Source organism: Pongo pygmaeus, chromosome 6, assembly GCF_028885625.2.
Source record: "Pongo pygmaeus isolate AG05252 chromosome 6, NHGRI_mPonPyg2-v2.0_pri, whole genome shotgun sequence".
NCBI classification, from domain to species: domain Eukaryota; kingdom Metazoa; phylum Chordata; class Mammalia; order Primates; family Hominidae; genus Pongo; species Pongo pygmaeus.
This window is the reverse complement of record NC_072379.2, coordinates 148,532,853-148,548,559: the sequence shown is the minus strand read 5'-3', so window position 1 is coordinate 148,548,559 and position 15,707 is coordinate 148,532,853. Positions and strand designations below refer to the sequence as shown.

At 35.3% G+C, this 15,707-nt stretch overlaps 1 protein-coding gene across 1 annotated transcript in view; it reads right to left on the bottom strand.

Annotated features, from left to right (window-relative positions):
- The window catches only part of LOC129040099 (histone-lysine N-methyltransferase 2C-like), a 108,913-nt gene that overhangs the window by 59,790 nt on the left and 33,416 nt on the right, over window positions 1-15,707 (bottom strand). The window contains 5 exon segments of the mRNA XM_063667966.1: window positions 1,364-1,468; window positions 4,717-4,897; window positions 8,362-8,492; window positions 10,538-10,657; window positions 12,731-12,859. Coding sequence (XP_063524036.1) covers window positions 1,364-1,468; window positions 4,717-4,897; window positions 8,362-8,492; window positions 10,538-10,657; window positions 12,731-12,859 — 666 coding nt within the window.

Here is a 15,707-nt window from a genome sequence, read left to right as displayed (position 1 = left end):
TATTCGGTGCCATGTAAAGTTCTATTTTAAGTAAAAACATTTCCTGAGGAATAAAAGAATACATTTGATTTTAACTTGCCAACTCCTGCCAAAAAACAAAAGCTTAAGATAGGTGTTTATGAGAAATCGATATGCAAATAATTGCTTTAATTTGGAAAATAGTGTTATCAAATGTACAGATCAATTATTATTCACAGTATGTAAAAAGGAATGTTTCATGTAAATTAATGAAAAGCCCTAAAATTCTCAGTGTTTAATATTATCCTTTGTAAATAACTTCAATTATAGGTAATATTTTTAAAGTATTCTATAGGCACATTCTGATTATGTACATTACATTTTATAAAATTGTAACATGCTGTAGCTCACATTTGTAAGAGTCACATGTAAAAGTGGTTCATCATCTACATTTTTTTCATACTTTCTCAATATTATTACTATTAAAAAGTAAAACTTTAGTCTGTTCTTATTTGATCTTATATTAGGAACTAGCTCTACAACATTTAGGTAATATTATAAATCACATATTAACAAAAATAAAATTATTCATTAAAGAAAACTACTGAGAAAGTCACCCAAAGTACAGTACAGCTATACTATACTTTAGCCACACACAAAAAGGGAAAAGCAAAGTATGGATTAGTGACAAATTAGCACGACTGACAAACAGCATGCACCTACAGGTTGTTTCAGCTGAAATCACTATAGAAAAAGAAGACTACTTCTAGTCAGCCGTCATCCATTGCTCAGTTTCTTACCAAATGGAAAAGGTGAGTTCTCAACCTGGAAAGTGCATAAATCAAGACCTATAAGACCCAAACCAAATAAAATGGATGATTACCACAGGAGCAGGAAGTGAGGGAAAATACAAACAAAAGAAGAAAAAAGATACAGCAAGACTTTAAGGCAACGTGCCTTAAACGTGATGCAATTAGAAAGACAACAGAAATTAACTAACTTGCTATAGTGATGCAATTAGAAAGACAACAGAAATTAACTAACTTGCTATAGTGATGCAATTAGAAAGACAACAGAAATTAACTAACTTGCTATAGTGATGCAATTAGAAAGACAACAGAAATTAACTAACTTGCTATAGTGATGCAATTAGAAAGACAACAGAAATTAACTAACTTGCTATAGTGATGCAATTAGAAAGACAACAGAAATTAACTAACTTGCTATACCCCTCCTAAAGCAGGAAAGCTGAGGAAGATCAAAGAAAATGCTGAGTTCTTTAACAAAGCCAAAAACAAAAACAAAGTTACTGGGAAACAGACAAAAGGCTAAACTTGTTCCACACACCACACACCTCTCGCTCACATGAGAAACCAGAAAAAGGGTAAACAGTATTCATATATACCTGAATGATCAACTGATTTTGCTAGATCATCTGAAATTATTCCAAGAATGTAATCATCTGTGTTTAAAACTTCAGAAATATCAGCTAATGGGTCATCAGCAGGACCTAAATATAGTAAATATGGTTTTTAAAATTTCAGTATTTTCTCAGATATTAAGCCATTTGCTAAAAACCTAGAGTACAGCAGATACTGAGTGAGGCAAGTGCTACAATAAAAACCTGAGACTCTTAATTTTACAGTAAAAATTTTTCATAGCAAAGGAGATAATGTTTTGAATTACAAAAATTTACTAAAAATTCAGACTATTTTGTCTTTTGACTAATGTATATTGAGACAAAATTTAAAGACCTGTAGGCAATAAAAGTGAAACAGAATAAATGCTGTAAGAAACAAAGCAAAAAAACAATTTTTTTCATTAAGAAAGTGGCATGTCTAAAAGTGACATTGAGAAATTAAAACACAGTAGGAAAAGTTAAAATATGAAAGACAAAACTATCACTCTTTAGAAATTCCATATGGAGCACAAGCCAGGTACCATCTAGTAACTACCTGCAGCTTTGCTGTTCATACTGATTACTCACTCATTTATTTAAAAAAGTATTTCACTACCCACAGAACTGTGTCTATGGATCAAGTATCAGGCATTACCCACTCAGCAATGACTGAAACAAAGTGCCTGCCCTCAGAGGGCTTACTTTCTCAGGGGGAGTTAGTAAATAAACAACATCACTGTAAGTGCTATTTAAAAAAAAAACAAGGAAAAAGGATTAAAAATAAGCTGCGGGGATGTTGTATTAGACAGAGCGGTCTATGAAGACCTTTAGGACATGACTGAGCATAAAACTAAATGAGGGAGTAAGTTATATGCACAAAGATGGAGATAACCCTCCAAACTAAGGCAAAGCAGACATAAAGCCCCTGGGGCAAGCCGGGTTTGCCAACAAGAGAGGCCAGAGTGTTAACAGTAAGAAAAACTGTGGTAGGGATAAAAAAGAGGCAGCTAGGGCAAGATTATGTAAGATTTTAGAGATCATGGGGAAGACTGGGTTTTATTCTGAAGTGTAATGAGAAGTTGCTGGGAGGCTGAAAGATAGGAGATGACTAATATTTTAAAGGGAACATACTAGCTGCTATATGTAGAGCAGATGAGGGGTGGGAATTAGAGAGGGGCTGGCAAGATTAGAAAAGGGCACTGGTGCAGTCTGAGAGGTGAGGTGATGACAGCACCAGGATTCTAAGGAAAGTTGAGACAAGTGGTTGGCTTTGGGACGTATTTTGAAGGCAGAGACAAACGTGGATGAATGAAAGGGAAAGAAAAGTCAAGGAGGATTCTAAGGGTTTGGGGCTTAACTAAGAAACTATTGGAACTCTTGTTTAGGCTAGCTTTAATAATTATATTAGTCATTCAGTAAAGAGAAACTGAAATTTTTAATCCATCTCAAGTTTATTTTTACTTAAAAACGGGAGGAGGGCATAAATGTAATATTCCAGGTCAAATACTTCTGTCAAACAGTCTTGGTCCCATTATATAGTTTTCAAAATGTAATTCATATGTAACATATCACATTAAGTTTTGTGTGCCCAAATATCCAGGAACTTTTTAGAGAAAATTATTTCAATAATGACAACACTGCAGTTGAAAGAAAAAAATTCTGGATAATTTTTTTAGGAGTCATATAGCAGTTTTTTGTTTTAAAGTAATGGAATTCTACTATACAATTATAACTAATTTTTTAAAGACTGTTTTACAAGTTTGCCCCTACCTAAAGGATTTTATATCTGAATAAATCATTAAAATTGATATAATAGGCTATAATGAATGACATGTTAAAAAAAAAGCCTTTAGTCATTAATTTTCCATTATAAAGTGAAAAGAGTGGTTCAATTGCAAAGAACAATTAATCTAGGTTTTGAAATGGGCATATTTTTCTAGTCCTCCAAGTTTTGGCCTTATTGTAAAACTGTTCTCTCTTCAGTATTTTTGTGGAAAAAAAAATCAAATAAAGAAAAAAAAAACTTGTATCAATATCTTTCCTATATGTTCTCTGTCCAATTTCAATCCTTTTCCTTTTAAAACTCAAGTGCAAAGAGCTCCTATTTAAGTCTTCAAGTGGCTAGTTATGAGAGTTATACGATATACTTTATCGTAAAATATCCTTTGAAGGACCCACAGGTCTTTCATTATACATTATTTTTAACAACATACTGATGAGGACAAGAGCAGGTCAATACTTAAAACAACAGAATTAAAGTAGGAGTTAAAAAATATACAAGATTGAACAAACAAGAAGCATGACCTCACTACCAACAGTGAGGCAGACTGGACATGCACATGTGTCCAACACTGGGTAAGATTGCTTCTAATTATTTCAAAAAGTCAAAATCAAAAATAGCTGTCAGTATTTCAATTCAGGATAATGCCAAGTTAATGAAGCATTAACTACTTAACATCAAAAGTCATTTTTCAGTGGAAGATTGCTTTAAAATTGTTTTTCAAAATCAGTTTCTAAAATTAACTGAGTAACAAATGCAATTAATGGTAAAAAAGGAAGCTTACCAGAAGAACAATGATTTACAATCGACAGAACCATAGGGGAGAAGTGGGAGAAACACTGATCATGACACTTACCTACCCAATGAGTTAAACTCCTAGAGCCTTGCTGACATTGCTGTAACTCTGTAAATATACCAAGTTCTCATACCTTTCTCTGATTGTTAATAGTTCCTATAGGCACTGCATTTAGGATAATGGTTCTCAACCGGGGGTGATTTTGCCCACCAAAAGATATTTGGCAATATCTGGAGATATTTTTGATCATCATGAGGCCAAAGATGCTGTTAAACATCCTTCTATACACCAGAAAGGCTCCCTCCCACAACAAAGAATTACTGGTGCAAACTGTCAGTAGTAAGAAACCACGACCTAGGGCAACAGACTTCACTGTAGTAACACAGTATGCCAGCAAGTTCCCAAGTACCCCCACATCCATTTTGGTTTCTCTGTTTTGAATTTAAGCTGTATGATTAACAAAAATCTATCTTAGATTTTTAGTCAAAAAGTCACTGTTGGCCAAATTATAACCCCTCACATTGCCCTCAGCAAAGTGTAAACCAAACGTTTTCCTTCACAACTCTTGATGTTGGTACTAGTTACACAGGTAAATTAATTTGCTACATCTTATACACCTGTCTACTTAAAATAGTTCCACTTACTGAATGTAAGTTATACTTCAATGCAGTTGATTTTTAAAATGCATATGAGGCCAAACAAAAACATTTCAAAAAGATTTAACTGAAAGGAAGATGTATGTTATATGATATAAAGAAAGTATCTGTGAATAATTCTACATACCGTGAGTTCCAGATTTTGTTGGAGCCGAGGATGAACTAAGTAGCAGATGTAAGGAAGGATCCAAGAAACCTGTGTTCATGTTTGTTTTATATGAAAGCTGAGCTGCATCTTCTGATAGATTATCTAAACTTATCTTGCTTTGTCTACTTGTATCTAGAAGATCTTTTCCAAAGAAAGCTTCCTAGATGAAGATAAGCACATACAAAAATGGTTAGTTAGAAAATTCTAAAAAGACAATAGATTATTCTGTCATGGTTTTTGACAAGGAAGCAGAAATAACAGAAAAGGTTTATATTTAACAATACAGAAACTGAATACAGAAGTATAAAAAAATAGAAATATCCTGTCAATTATTTTATATAGATTCTCCTTATTTTAAAAATAAGATTTTTTTGGTAGCTTTACTAGAGACAAAATTATGGAAATAAAACCACACAATTATACCAAAGATTTCTAGAAACTGCAGAATAGCTTCACGAATATTATTAATTTTTATAGATTACTTGCAGAGGACAGCATAAGACTTTGATCTACAGCTTTAATATTTACTTCAGGTAGATTTGTAATCTATTGATTCATATAACCACACTTACACTATAAGACTACTTACCCCATCAATCTGAAAGAGGGTTTTATAGTCAGTTTAGCCATACTATGTGTGCAATATTTACAGCTACTAAAGGCTTGTGGTTTTCTATTTATTTACGCATATTAACATTTTTCCATTTCAATATACTTTCAAGCTGGGTTCCTTGCAACTCCAAGATCTCTCCAAAATTTCTCAAAAATCAATACCAAAGACAAAAGGGAAGCACAGTTCCACCCCTTTACCCTGCTTTAACCCAGGAACTCTGCTTTAGTCTATATCCTATGATGTGGTCTATCTGGAAAAAGGATCCTCCATACAGGACAATTTTGCAATACAACATTTAACACATTCTTGCCAAACATGCACAAAGAAGTTCACTGTAGCATATTTTGTAATGTCAAAAAGTAAAAATGGCCTTAATGTCTATCAACAGGCATAGAACTATCCAAATTATAGACACTTATATTACAAAATACAACAATTTTTTAAAACTATATAGTTCTGTTATCAAAGAAAAAGCCCTAAAATACATTACTAAAAGAAAATAAGTTGAATTACACACACAGTAAATTATAAAATACAGGTTGGGCGTGGTAGCTCATGCCTGTAATCCCAGCATTTTGGGAGGCCGAGGTGGGTGGATCACTTAGGCCCAGGAGTTAGAGACCAGCTTGGGCAACATGGCAAAACTCTGACTACACAAAACACAAAAATTAGCCAGGCATGTGCCAACATGCCTGTAATCCCAGCTACCTGGAAGGCTGAGGCACGAGAATCACTTGAACCCAGAAGGCAGAGGTTGCAGTGAGCTGAGATCACATCACTGCATTCCAGCCTGACAGAGTGAGACTCTGTCTCAAAAAAAAATTAGAAAATTCAAATCAAGACTATTATAAGTTTGCAAAAATAAATTATAAAAAAGTTTCTGAAGGACAAATGCCAAATTATTAACAATACTACCTTTTGAGAAAAGAGGTTGGGAGTGTGTGAAGTCTGGTGGAGGTAATGATATAACTGATTTGAAATGTTCACATTTTAAATGAAAAAGTTGTCTCACTATGAAAAATCTAAAAATTCACAAAACTAGAGTACCAGGTAGAAGGGGATTCATTTCTTATAATAAGCAATGCTTTTATCATTAGAAAAAATGATGAACAGCAGAAAGCATTTTAGAAGTTTAGAGGTCATTTATTTAATGCCTTCAGTATAAATCTGAGAAATCTTAGATCATCATCAGCAAGAATTCTGTCTAATGACTCATGACTTTACTGGTGTTTATCAAAAACTGTGTCACCCTTATTAATGTAGTTGGTTTTACATTCCCTGTAGATAACATAAAGAGGTGGCTCCATCCACATCGTCTCTAAAAGTCCAAGAAAACAGTACCATTAAAAAGGCCTCCCCCATATCACACATACAGACACACACACACACACACACACACACACACACACACGCTGAAAGTTACTGATGTGCAACAGGGGAACAAGACAGCCCAGGAGACTAAGATCACAGCAGTAATTGGGAAATTAGACCTAATAATTTTAAAGACTCTTTTGCCAAAGTATTAAATGGCTAGTTTTCATACTTGCATAAACACCTAAAAAAGCTTCTTAAATTTATATTACACTTTACAGAAGGATCAATAGGAGGAAAGGCAGGTTGCCATCACAATATTCCTAGGAAGGACTATTAAGAAGGGAGGTAAAGGGAATCCCAGGAGAAAACAACAACAAAGATGCAAAAAAAAAAAAAAAAAAAAAAAAAAGGTCAGCCAAACTATAAATGGATTTTTTTCCTGACCAATTAAATGATTGTTTAAAAAAAACAAAGGTGCAAACCTAGGATATAAGAGATTGAGGGGAAAAACATCTATGAAGGATACACAAAAGGTAAGGCACAGGTTAGGCACTTTACATACATACTCTTACTGAACTTCTGAGCATTTCTGAGAGGCACCACTATGTCACAAATGAGGAAACCGAGACACAAGAGATGTTAAACAGAACAAAATCACACAGCTAACTGGTAGTGGAATGGTATTTAAATCCTCTGACTTTATAGGCTGAACTAACATGAACACTGCCATTAAGATGTTAGTAGCTACAAAAAAGAAAATTGAGGAAGTTGTATGCTAGTTGAAAGGCAATGTATTTTAAAACCAATTAAACTAGCAATACCTAACTGGAAAATTTGATGTAAACAATAAATACAACTCAGGCAATGAAGGGTTATCTATGTAAGCCATAGTGTCTTAGGGGGAACAGATCAGATGAATAGTTGTCTACAACGAGATTAGGATGGACTCTCAATGACAGTCTGTTCCAGTTCCATTTTAACACATGAAGAAACAGAGGCCAGGGAGGATGAATAACATGCTTAGGAATTTACAATTAGTTAGATGCAGAGCCAGATGTTTAATCTCAGTACAATTTCTAATATTGAGCTGTTTCCGTATCACATGGCCTTAAACTCTGACTTAATGTTTACAAGATGAACTAGAAAAGAAATTTTTTTGTAGTCTACATCTATCAAACATAATTTCTTCATACTGAAAGGTATTTTTCTGATGTGTATTTTGGAAAACAAAAAGAATACTGCTTAAATCTTTGGTTCTCCAGGCCTCTAAAAGTGGTAACAATTATTAAAGCTATAACTTTGGCTGAAAAGCCTATCTTTAATCAATGAATATAATTAATGTAACTTGTATTGGCAAAGGAAATTTCAACAGAACTTGGGTGTGGGGTATACATAGCTATCAATGGCTTGGAAGACTGAGTTTTTCCTATCCCAAAGTGTCCTTGTTACATCTTATAGAATGCTTAGAAGTGAACAACTGGGATTAAAAAAGCAATTTGTGACAAGTATCAAAGCACACAAAAAAGTAAATTTAATTTTTATGGACCCCTGAAAGGTAAAAATGGCATTTATGATGACTAAATGAAAACAAAACAAGTAAAACATTAACAAAAACAACAAACCTATGTTTTAAAACTCAATACATTTTATTTCCTCAATTAACAAACCATGTAAAATAATGTAAAGCAAAATATTACTTGTAAATAGGCAGGGAAAGTTTCTTCAAGCTTATTTTTCCTTTTTCAGTATCTCTTCTTTATTTTTTCAGTGCTTTCAGTAACAGAAACAGATTCATCAACTAAAGTATCTGGTAACTGCTCACTCCAGCCTGAAACAACAGTCACATTTATAAATATGTGACATTTAAAATTTCTAGACAAACCCACTGAAGGTAATTTTATACCTTACCAACATACACACAGTTTCATATAAACAAACAAGCTTTTTGAACAAAAAATCTCAAATCAAGTTTGTTACTTTTAAGTGCCATAAAATTTTCATTTCATGTCTATTTAGTATTAGCATGTTTCCTATTTTCTTAATAATCGATTTCTTTACAAAGCAAAAACATATTTAAACATATTTTGTTAAAGACTAAAATAATAATAATTAATACCCAAAGCTCATGAGTATGAGGAAATGGCAACTCATAAACTATTAAAGGAAATTCTGTGGGTATAACTTTTTTGTAGGGTGTATTGAGAATACTCAACAAAAACCTTAAAGAAAAAGTATGTCCTTTAATACAGCAATTCCAAGTTCAGAAATTTATTATAAATTAATTATTTGTAGGATATACACATTGTGAAAACATGACTACGAATATGCTAATAAATATGCAATGAACACTCATTCTTGAAATCAGAAACGGAAATAAATTTGGGGACTATGAAACTAGCAAAGAAACAAGAACACAGCTTAAATTTGACAAATAAACAATCAAATGATATTCTCAGATGCTTCATAATGGCAGGGCAAATGGCACATCCCTTCTGAAAATCAATATGGGCACTCTACCACCAGACTACGTAAGTGAATTGACTCTTCTGAAAACTAGAAATAGACAAACATTTTTTACAGCAATCTTTTTAAAGGCACCAGTAACCTAGCCAGAACACACGGAATCCATGAAAAACAAAAATTAAGATAAATAAGGAACCACAGAAGTAAGCAAAAAAGTAAAAGCTCTCCGAAATTTGCTGAAATCCAACGACCTCAAACTCCAATTTTCAGAGCATTGTGAGGAATAGGGAATAGAAGTCAAAGCTTAAGGCCTCTCTCCAAGGCAGACAGGCCAGAGGTGACTTGCATAAAGGTGAGTCCCTCAGGGACTCCATGCTCAGGGTCAGTTTAATAAGAAATACACCTTCACACAAACCATCACTCGCCACCTCCTGCTCACCACCAATAGCAAAAAAAAAAAAAACAAAAAAACAACTCCTGGCTGGATGCAGTGGTTCACGCCTGTAATCCCAGCCACTTGGGACGCTGACGCATGAGAATTGCTTGGACTTGGGAGGCGGAGGTTGCAGTGAGCTGAGACGGCACCACAGCACTCCAGCCTGGGCAACAGAGGGAGACTGTCTCAAAAACAAAATTTTTTTTAGATATCAGCTGGGCTCACATTTGTAATCCCAGCACTTTGGGAGGCTGAGGCAGGAGGATCGCTTGAGCACAGGAGTTCTAGGCCAGCCTGGGCAACAAAGTGAGACTCTGTCTTTGCAAAAAGCCAAAAAATTAGCTAGGCATGGTGGTGTGTGCCTGTGGTCTCCAGCTACATCAGAGGCTGAGGACAGGAGAACTGCCTGAGCTCAGGAGTGCAAGGCTGCAGTGACCCATGATTGTGCCACTGCATGCCAACCTGGGTGACATAGTGAGACCCTAAGATAGAGAGAGAGAGAGATACATAGATACATAGATAGACAGATAAAAATTGAGGTGCACTGTCACTTGAGAATTTCAAATTATATGATAAGTAGCTAAAGCAGTCAAAGAAAGGCTTTGGAGATGACCAGAAAGTACCTTATGTAACTAAGTTATTCAGTCCCTAAACCATTTATATTTAAATATAGAAAATATATTTAATAATTTGATACAGGAAAAAAGAGCTTGTCAAAAAATCTCAAAAGAATAAAGTCTATTGGATTTAAACCATTTCCTTATAAAACCTGATTGCTGTATTACAGATATGAACTCTATACGCACTCAAATCCTTTCATCAATAAAAAGCAATAAGACTCTTATTGAGTAACAATAAGAGGCAATAAGGCTCTTATTGACTGTAACATTATTTAGGATAGTTCTTTCCAATAGAAATATCAAGACCAAGGGGTTACATTAAAAAAAAAATTTTTTTTTAAGTCAGTACTATACCATCATCTCTGCAAGGTAACTGCTCAGAAATAGAGCCTGAGGAATCTTTTCTGATCACAGATCTTTTGGTTTTCCCTTGCCCAGTTCGACTTCTTTGCCGCACCATAAATCCACCAATACCTATCCGAAAAAGAAATTGGGTAAACTGATAAATAATTTCTCCCTACGTTTCCACAGTACACAGGATAAAACTGCTTTATCTTGAATAGTAAGTCATTTTCCAAAATTAAATCTGTGCTAATCTAAATCAATAACCTGATTTTTAGGTAAAATAGAAGTTAAAAACAACCAAAAAAAAAAAAAAAAAAGGCAAAGCCACTGTTATCACTTATCAAACAGAATACAAAAAGACCTGTGTGCACTTCCTCTTCTAAACAGTATCAGTGTAAATATCAAACACTAAATTACACTGGCTTATCTATTTGACAAATATTAGTGCCTCATACATCAAATAACAGTCATGCACTGCATAATGATGTTGGTCAACAAAGGGCTGCATGTTAAGGCAGTGGTCCCATAAGATTATGATGGAGCTGAAAAATTCCCACCACATACAGACATCACCGTAGTTGTAACACCGTAGCACAATTACTTTATTTTTTTAAATGAATTTAGCGTACCATACAGCCTAAGTGTGTAGTAAGCTATACCATCTAGGTTTGTGGAAGTGCACTCTATGATGTTCACACAAGGCTGAAAATGCCTAATGATGTATTTCCCTGAACTTAAGTGATGGATGACCGTGTCTGTATGTTAACCGGCTAACTGGTACATTAGCTGGAGGATAGAAGACACAAACCACCTAGATGACACAAATATTCTGACTGATATGATTTCAGGGGGACGGTGTCTGGTACTCCAAGGTATGAGGGCATTTATACATGGGACACATAGAGCCCTGTGGTTAAGAGCATGGAATCTGGAGTCAGACTATGTAATTCTGCTTACTCACTAAATACTTCTCAATGCCTCAGTTCTTTCACTGGTTAAAAATGGGGGTAAGACAAAGCAGCTTCTCATACATATGTTAAAAGGACAAATAACATAAGTGAAGTGCTCAGAATAGAGGTCTGGTACACAGTCAACACTACAAGCTTTTGTGAAATGATATCGCTGTCTAGCAATATACTCCGTGACCTAATGGGTCCCTCAATTAGAGGGTTGACTTCCATGTGAGGCAGAGGAAAAGAAGAAAAACGGTAAATACAAGTTCCTGGAAGAAATCTGCAATGTCTAAAAAAGTACACGTATAAGCCTCATGATTAGGAGGAAATGAAATCATTTTCATAAAATGATTTAGAAGCAACTAATCTTAGGTCCTTATTATAGATACGACCTATTTAAAAGACAGGTTATCTTTTAAGGTCTCATGGAATACGAATGAAGTAATAAAGTTCTTCCTTACATATCAAAAGGATTTAGATCACTCTTACCAATAAAATATAAGCAATAAGAAGCATAAAGATTGTACGAATCCAATTTAAAACCTCATCGGTAAACTGACATTAATAAACTGCCTAAGGAAAGCCTACTCAACACGTGTGAAAAGCGGAAAAAAATTTTTTAAATAAATACATAAAAGCCTACAACTTCTGTATTGTGACAATTTTAATAATTTTTTCCAATAAGGCAAATAAAACTGACAAGCAAGACCGCTTTTCTCTCCACTCCTGAGGCAGATAAGAAATGAGTGTTTAATCAGTCATGGTTTTTAACTGGACTATAAATTCTAGGAGCCATAATAACTCTGTCTTGTTCCCCTTCACACTGTATACTTACTGGCACTCCTGCACAAACACTGAAATAAGTTTTTTCAAAAAAAGATATTAGAAAGTGAATACTGAAAATTAAAAGTGTTACAGAAGTACACATCCAGAGGAACTATATAAATGGCCTTCAAAGTCCAAGTATGAACAAAAGCCAATCTAGTAAAGCATTTAATAGAATGGTTAACATTTGGGATAAGGCATTCAATAATGATTCATTGTGAAGTATTCACATATTCAAAATAAAGAACTCTAGAGCTAAAAAGTCGTATTCAAATAGTTTAGTTCTTTAATTTATGTGCACATATTTTTGTTTAGACAGTTCTTAATCCTGAATATTTAATTTTAATTGAAGTCTTCAGTATTGCATTTTTCTTAAATTAACCAAGTTTTGATGATATTGAAATGTCTACCTCAGGCACTATACCTGGTCTGTATGGTTTCCTTTTTCTCTTTTTGACACCATCTGTTCCTTCCACTCCTTTAGTTTCATCATCCACAGCTTCCCGCTCAGGACTAGATTCTGATTTTCCATCACAATCCATAAGTTCTCCTTCTGGAAAAAAGTAAATGTATACACAAAACTGGAAAAACCTATCAAATATATAATCCCTACATAATGGGGAATAAAAAGTAGGGTTGTTGCTGAGCCATTTTAATTGTACATCCCTGTTGGTAGGGAAAGTATGAAAGGAGATAGAAGCAGCCCCAAATGGTTGTAGAAATTGTGCTGCTTAGTGCAGTGTTCCCATGAAATAAAACATAATCAGAGAAGGGGAACATAGAACTCAGAGTTCTGTTAAGTGCAATCCATTTGCACTTAACAAATTCACTTGCTTTTAATTATGTCTTCAGGTCCAGGTCTCTAGACTAGAACTCTCTTCTGAGCTTCAACCACAGCTATAATTGATATTACCTAGTTACTGAAAACTGTATATCCAAAATGAACTACTAATTTAAAATAAACTTTCTTTTTCCCATGTTGCCTATCATCATTAAAAGGCATGGAAATGTAACCTGGAGAAGACAGAGGCCTGGAAGACCACCTTAATCATTCCTAATCTCTTTCCTCCTACAACCAAGACTCCTCAATACCTCTGAAATGCATTTTATCACTCTCTATTACAGTCTAGTCCAACCTCAGATGACTCACTATTAATACAACATGCTCCTATCTAGTTCCCCACCTCAAAGCTTACCCCTCTCCAATCAGTTCTCTAAATTACTGCATAAATGATCTTTCTATAAATATGTATCAATTTTCTGCTTAAAATCCTTTCATGTCTTCCCAATGCCCTCAAAATAAACTTCAAATTGCAAGGCCCATTACAACAGTCTCTTGTAAACTTTCCAGCTTCATCTCACTCCCACCGGGGAACTATACTCAGTTCTTTGAATGTATCAAGCTCTTTCTTCCACTACCTTCCCCAATTTCTGCCTTCTACCTAACTTGTCTTTCAGGATTTATTCTAAACTTCACTGTATTAAGGAATTCCTGATATTTAGATAAGATTATGTCAAACAGTTGTATGCTCCTATGTATGAATGTCATGCTTCATTTTTATTGGTTCTTTCAAATCTGTGTCCCTGCTAGACTATATTCTCCATGAGAACAGGTACACAGATTTTCTTAGTAACAGATGTATTGTTAGTAGGATACCTAATACATGTTCAATAAATACTTCACTGAATGAGGTAAATGGAATGCTTAGAGAATGCTATTTTAACGCTATGGTAATCAAACTTTTCCAAGTTATATATGCTTTACATTGTATTACAGGAAAAAGACATGTTTATCAAATACATTTTAAAATCAAGTTGTTAACTCCTTCAATATTCTCAGTATTAGAGATAACATATTTCTGTAATGCCATGAACAGGGTATTTGTCTTTTGTTTTTTTATTATATTTGGTCTATATTTGAGGCCAATCTAATAATGGCTATGGACTTATGACTAAACCATGAAAAGAAAAGTTTATAGGCCAGGCACGGTGGCTCATGCCCATAATCCCAGCACTTTGGAAGGCCAAAGCAGGTGGATCACTTGAGGTCAGGAGTTCCGTACCAGCCTGACCAACATGGTGAGTCTCTACTAAAAATACAAAATTATCTGGGCATGGTGGTACACGCCTATAATCCCAGCTATTCAGGAGGCTGAGGCAGGAGAATTGCTTGAACCCAGGAGGCGGAGGTTTCAGTGAGCCGAGATCGTGCCATTGCACTCCAGCCTGAGCAACAAGAGTGAAATTCCATCTCTCAAAAAAAAAAGGCCGGGCGCAGAGGCTCACGCCTGTAATCCCAGAACTTTGGGAGGCCAAGGCGGGCGGATCACGAGGTCAGGAGATCGAGACCATCCTGGCTAACACGATGAAACCCCATCTCTACTAAAAATACAAAAAAATAGCCAGGCGAGGTGGCTGGTGCCTGTAGTCCCAGCTACTCAGGAGGCTGAGGCAGGAGCATGGCGTGAACCCGGGAGGCGGAGCTTGCAGTGAGCCGAGATGGCGCCACTGCACTCCAGCCTGGGCAACAGTGAGACTCCGTCTCAAAAAAAAAAAAAAAAAGAAAAGAAGAGAAAAAAGAAAATTACTGAAAAAAACAAGCAGCAAAGATGACAATACCAATTGTTTTCCTTCAAATAAACCCACCTAAAAGTTAATGACAGGGAATTTTGGGTTAAGGTGGCAGACTAAATTCATACATTAAAATTACATTCTCCTGAAACCCTACTAAAAACACACTGAAATAATCTATTTTTAAAAGATAAAATCAAGCTGTGGCATGGTGGCATGCCTGTAATCCCAGGTATTTGGGAGGCTGAGGTGGGAGAAGAGAATTGCTTGAGCCCAGAAGGTTGAGGCTAGTGAGTTATGATCACGCTACTGCATTCCAGCCTGGACAACAGAAAAAGACCCAATCTCCTTAAAAAAAAAAAAAAAAAAAAGACAATAGGAAAGGAGAAAAACAACTTAACAAAGGCAAATTCTCAGTTGAGAGCAGAAAGAACTGAAAAAAAGAATCCACTTTATAACAATCCTCAGAAGGCTGAGAAACTAGGAAAACTGGCCACCTTTGGAAATAAGCGGGAGAAACCCGAAGCAACAAGAGATTTAATTATCTGCAGAAGTCATACTCCCTACACCTGCTTCCTAGGTTTACACACTGAGAAGCTGCTACTCTCATTTGTGGAATGCAGGATTCCTGGGTGACCTTAAATGGAACAATGGGATGAAGATTGAAAATAGGACCAAGAAAATATGGGCATACTAAATGTGGACAACCCCATCCCGCTCCTGCTGCCGGACCCCACGTTTCCCCACTGAATTCTCAGAAAGCTAGCAGCCAGATCTCTAGCCTCCAAGTATGAGGTTTGAAAAGACTGTTGTTGGGGAACCTGATCAGT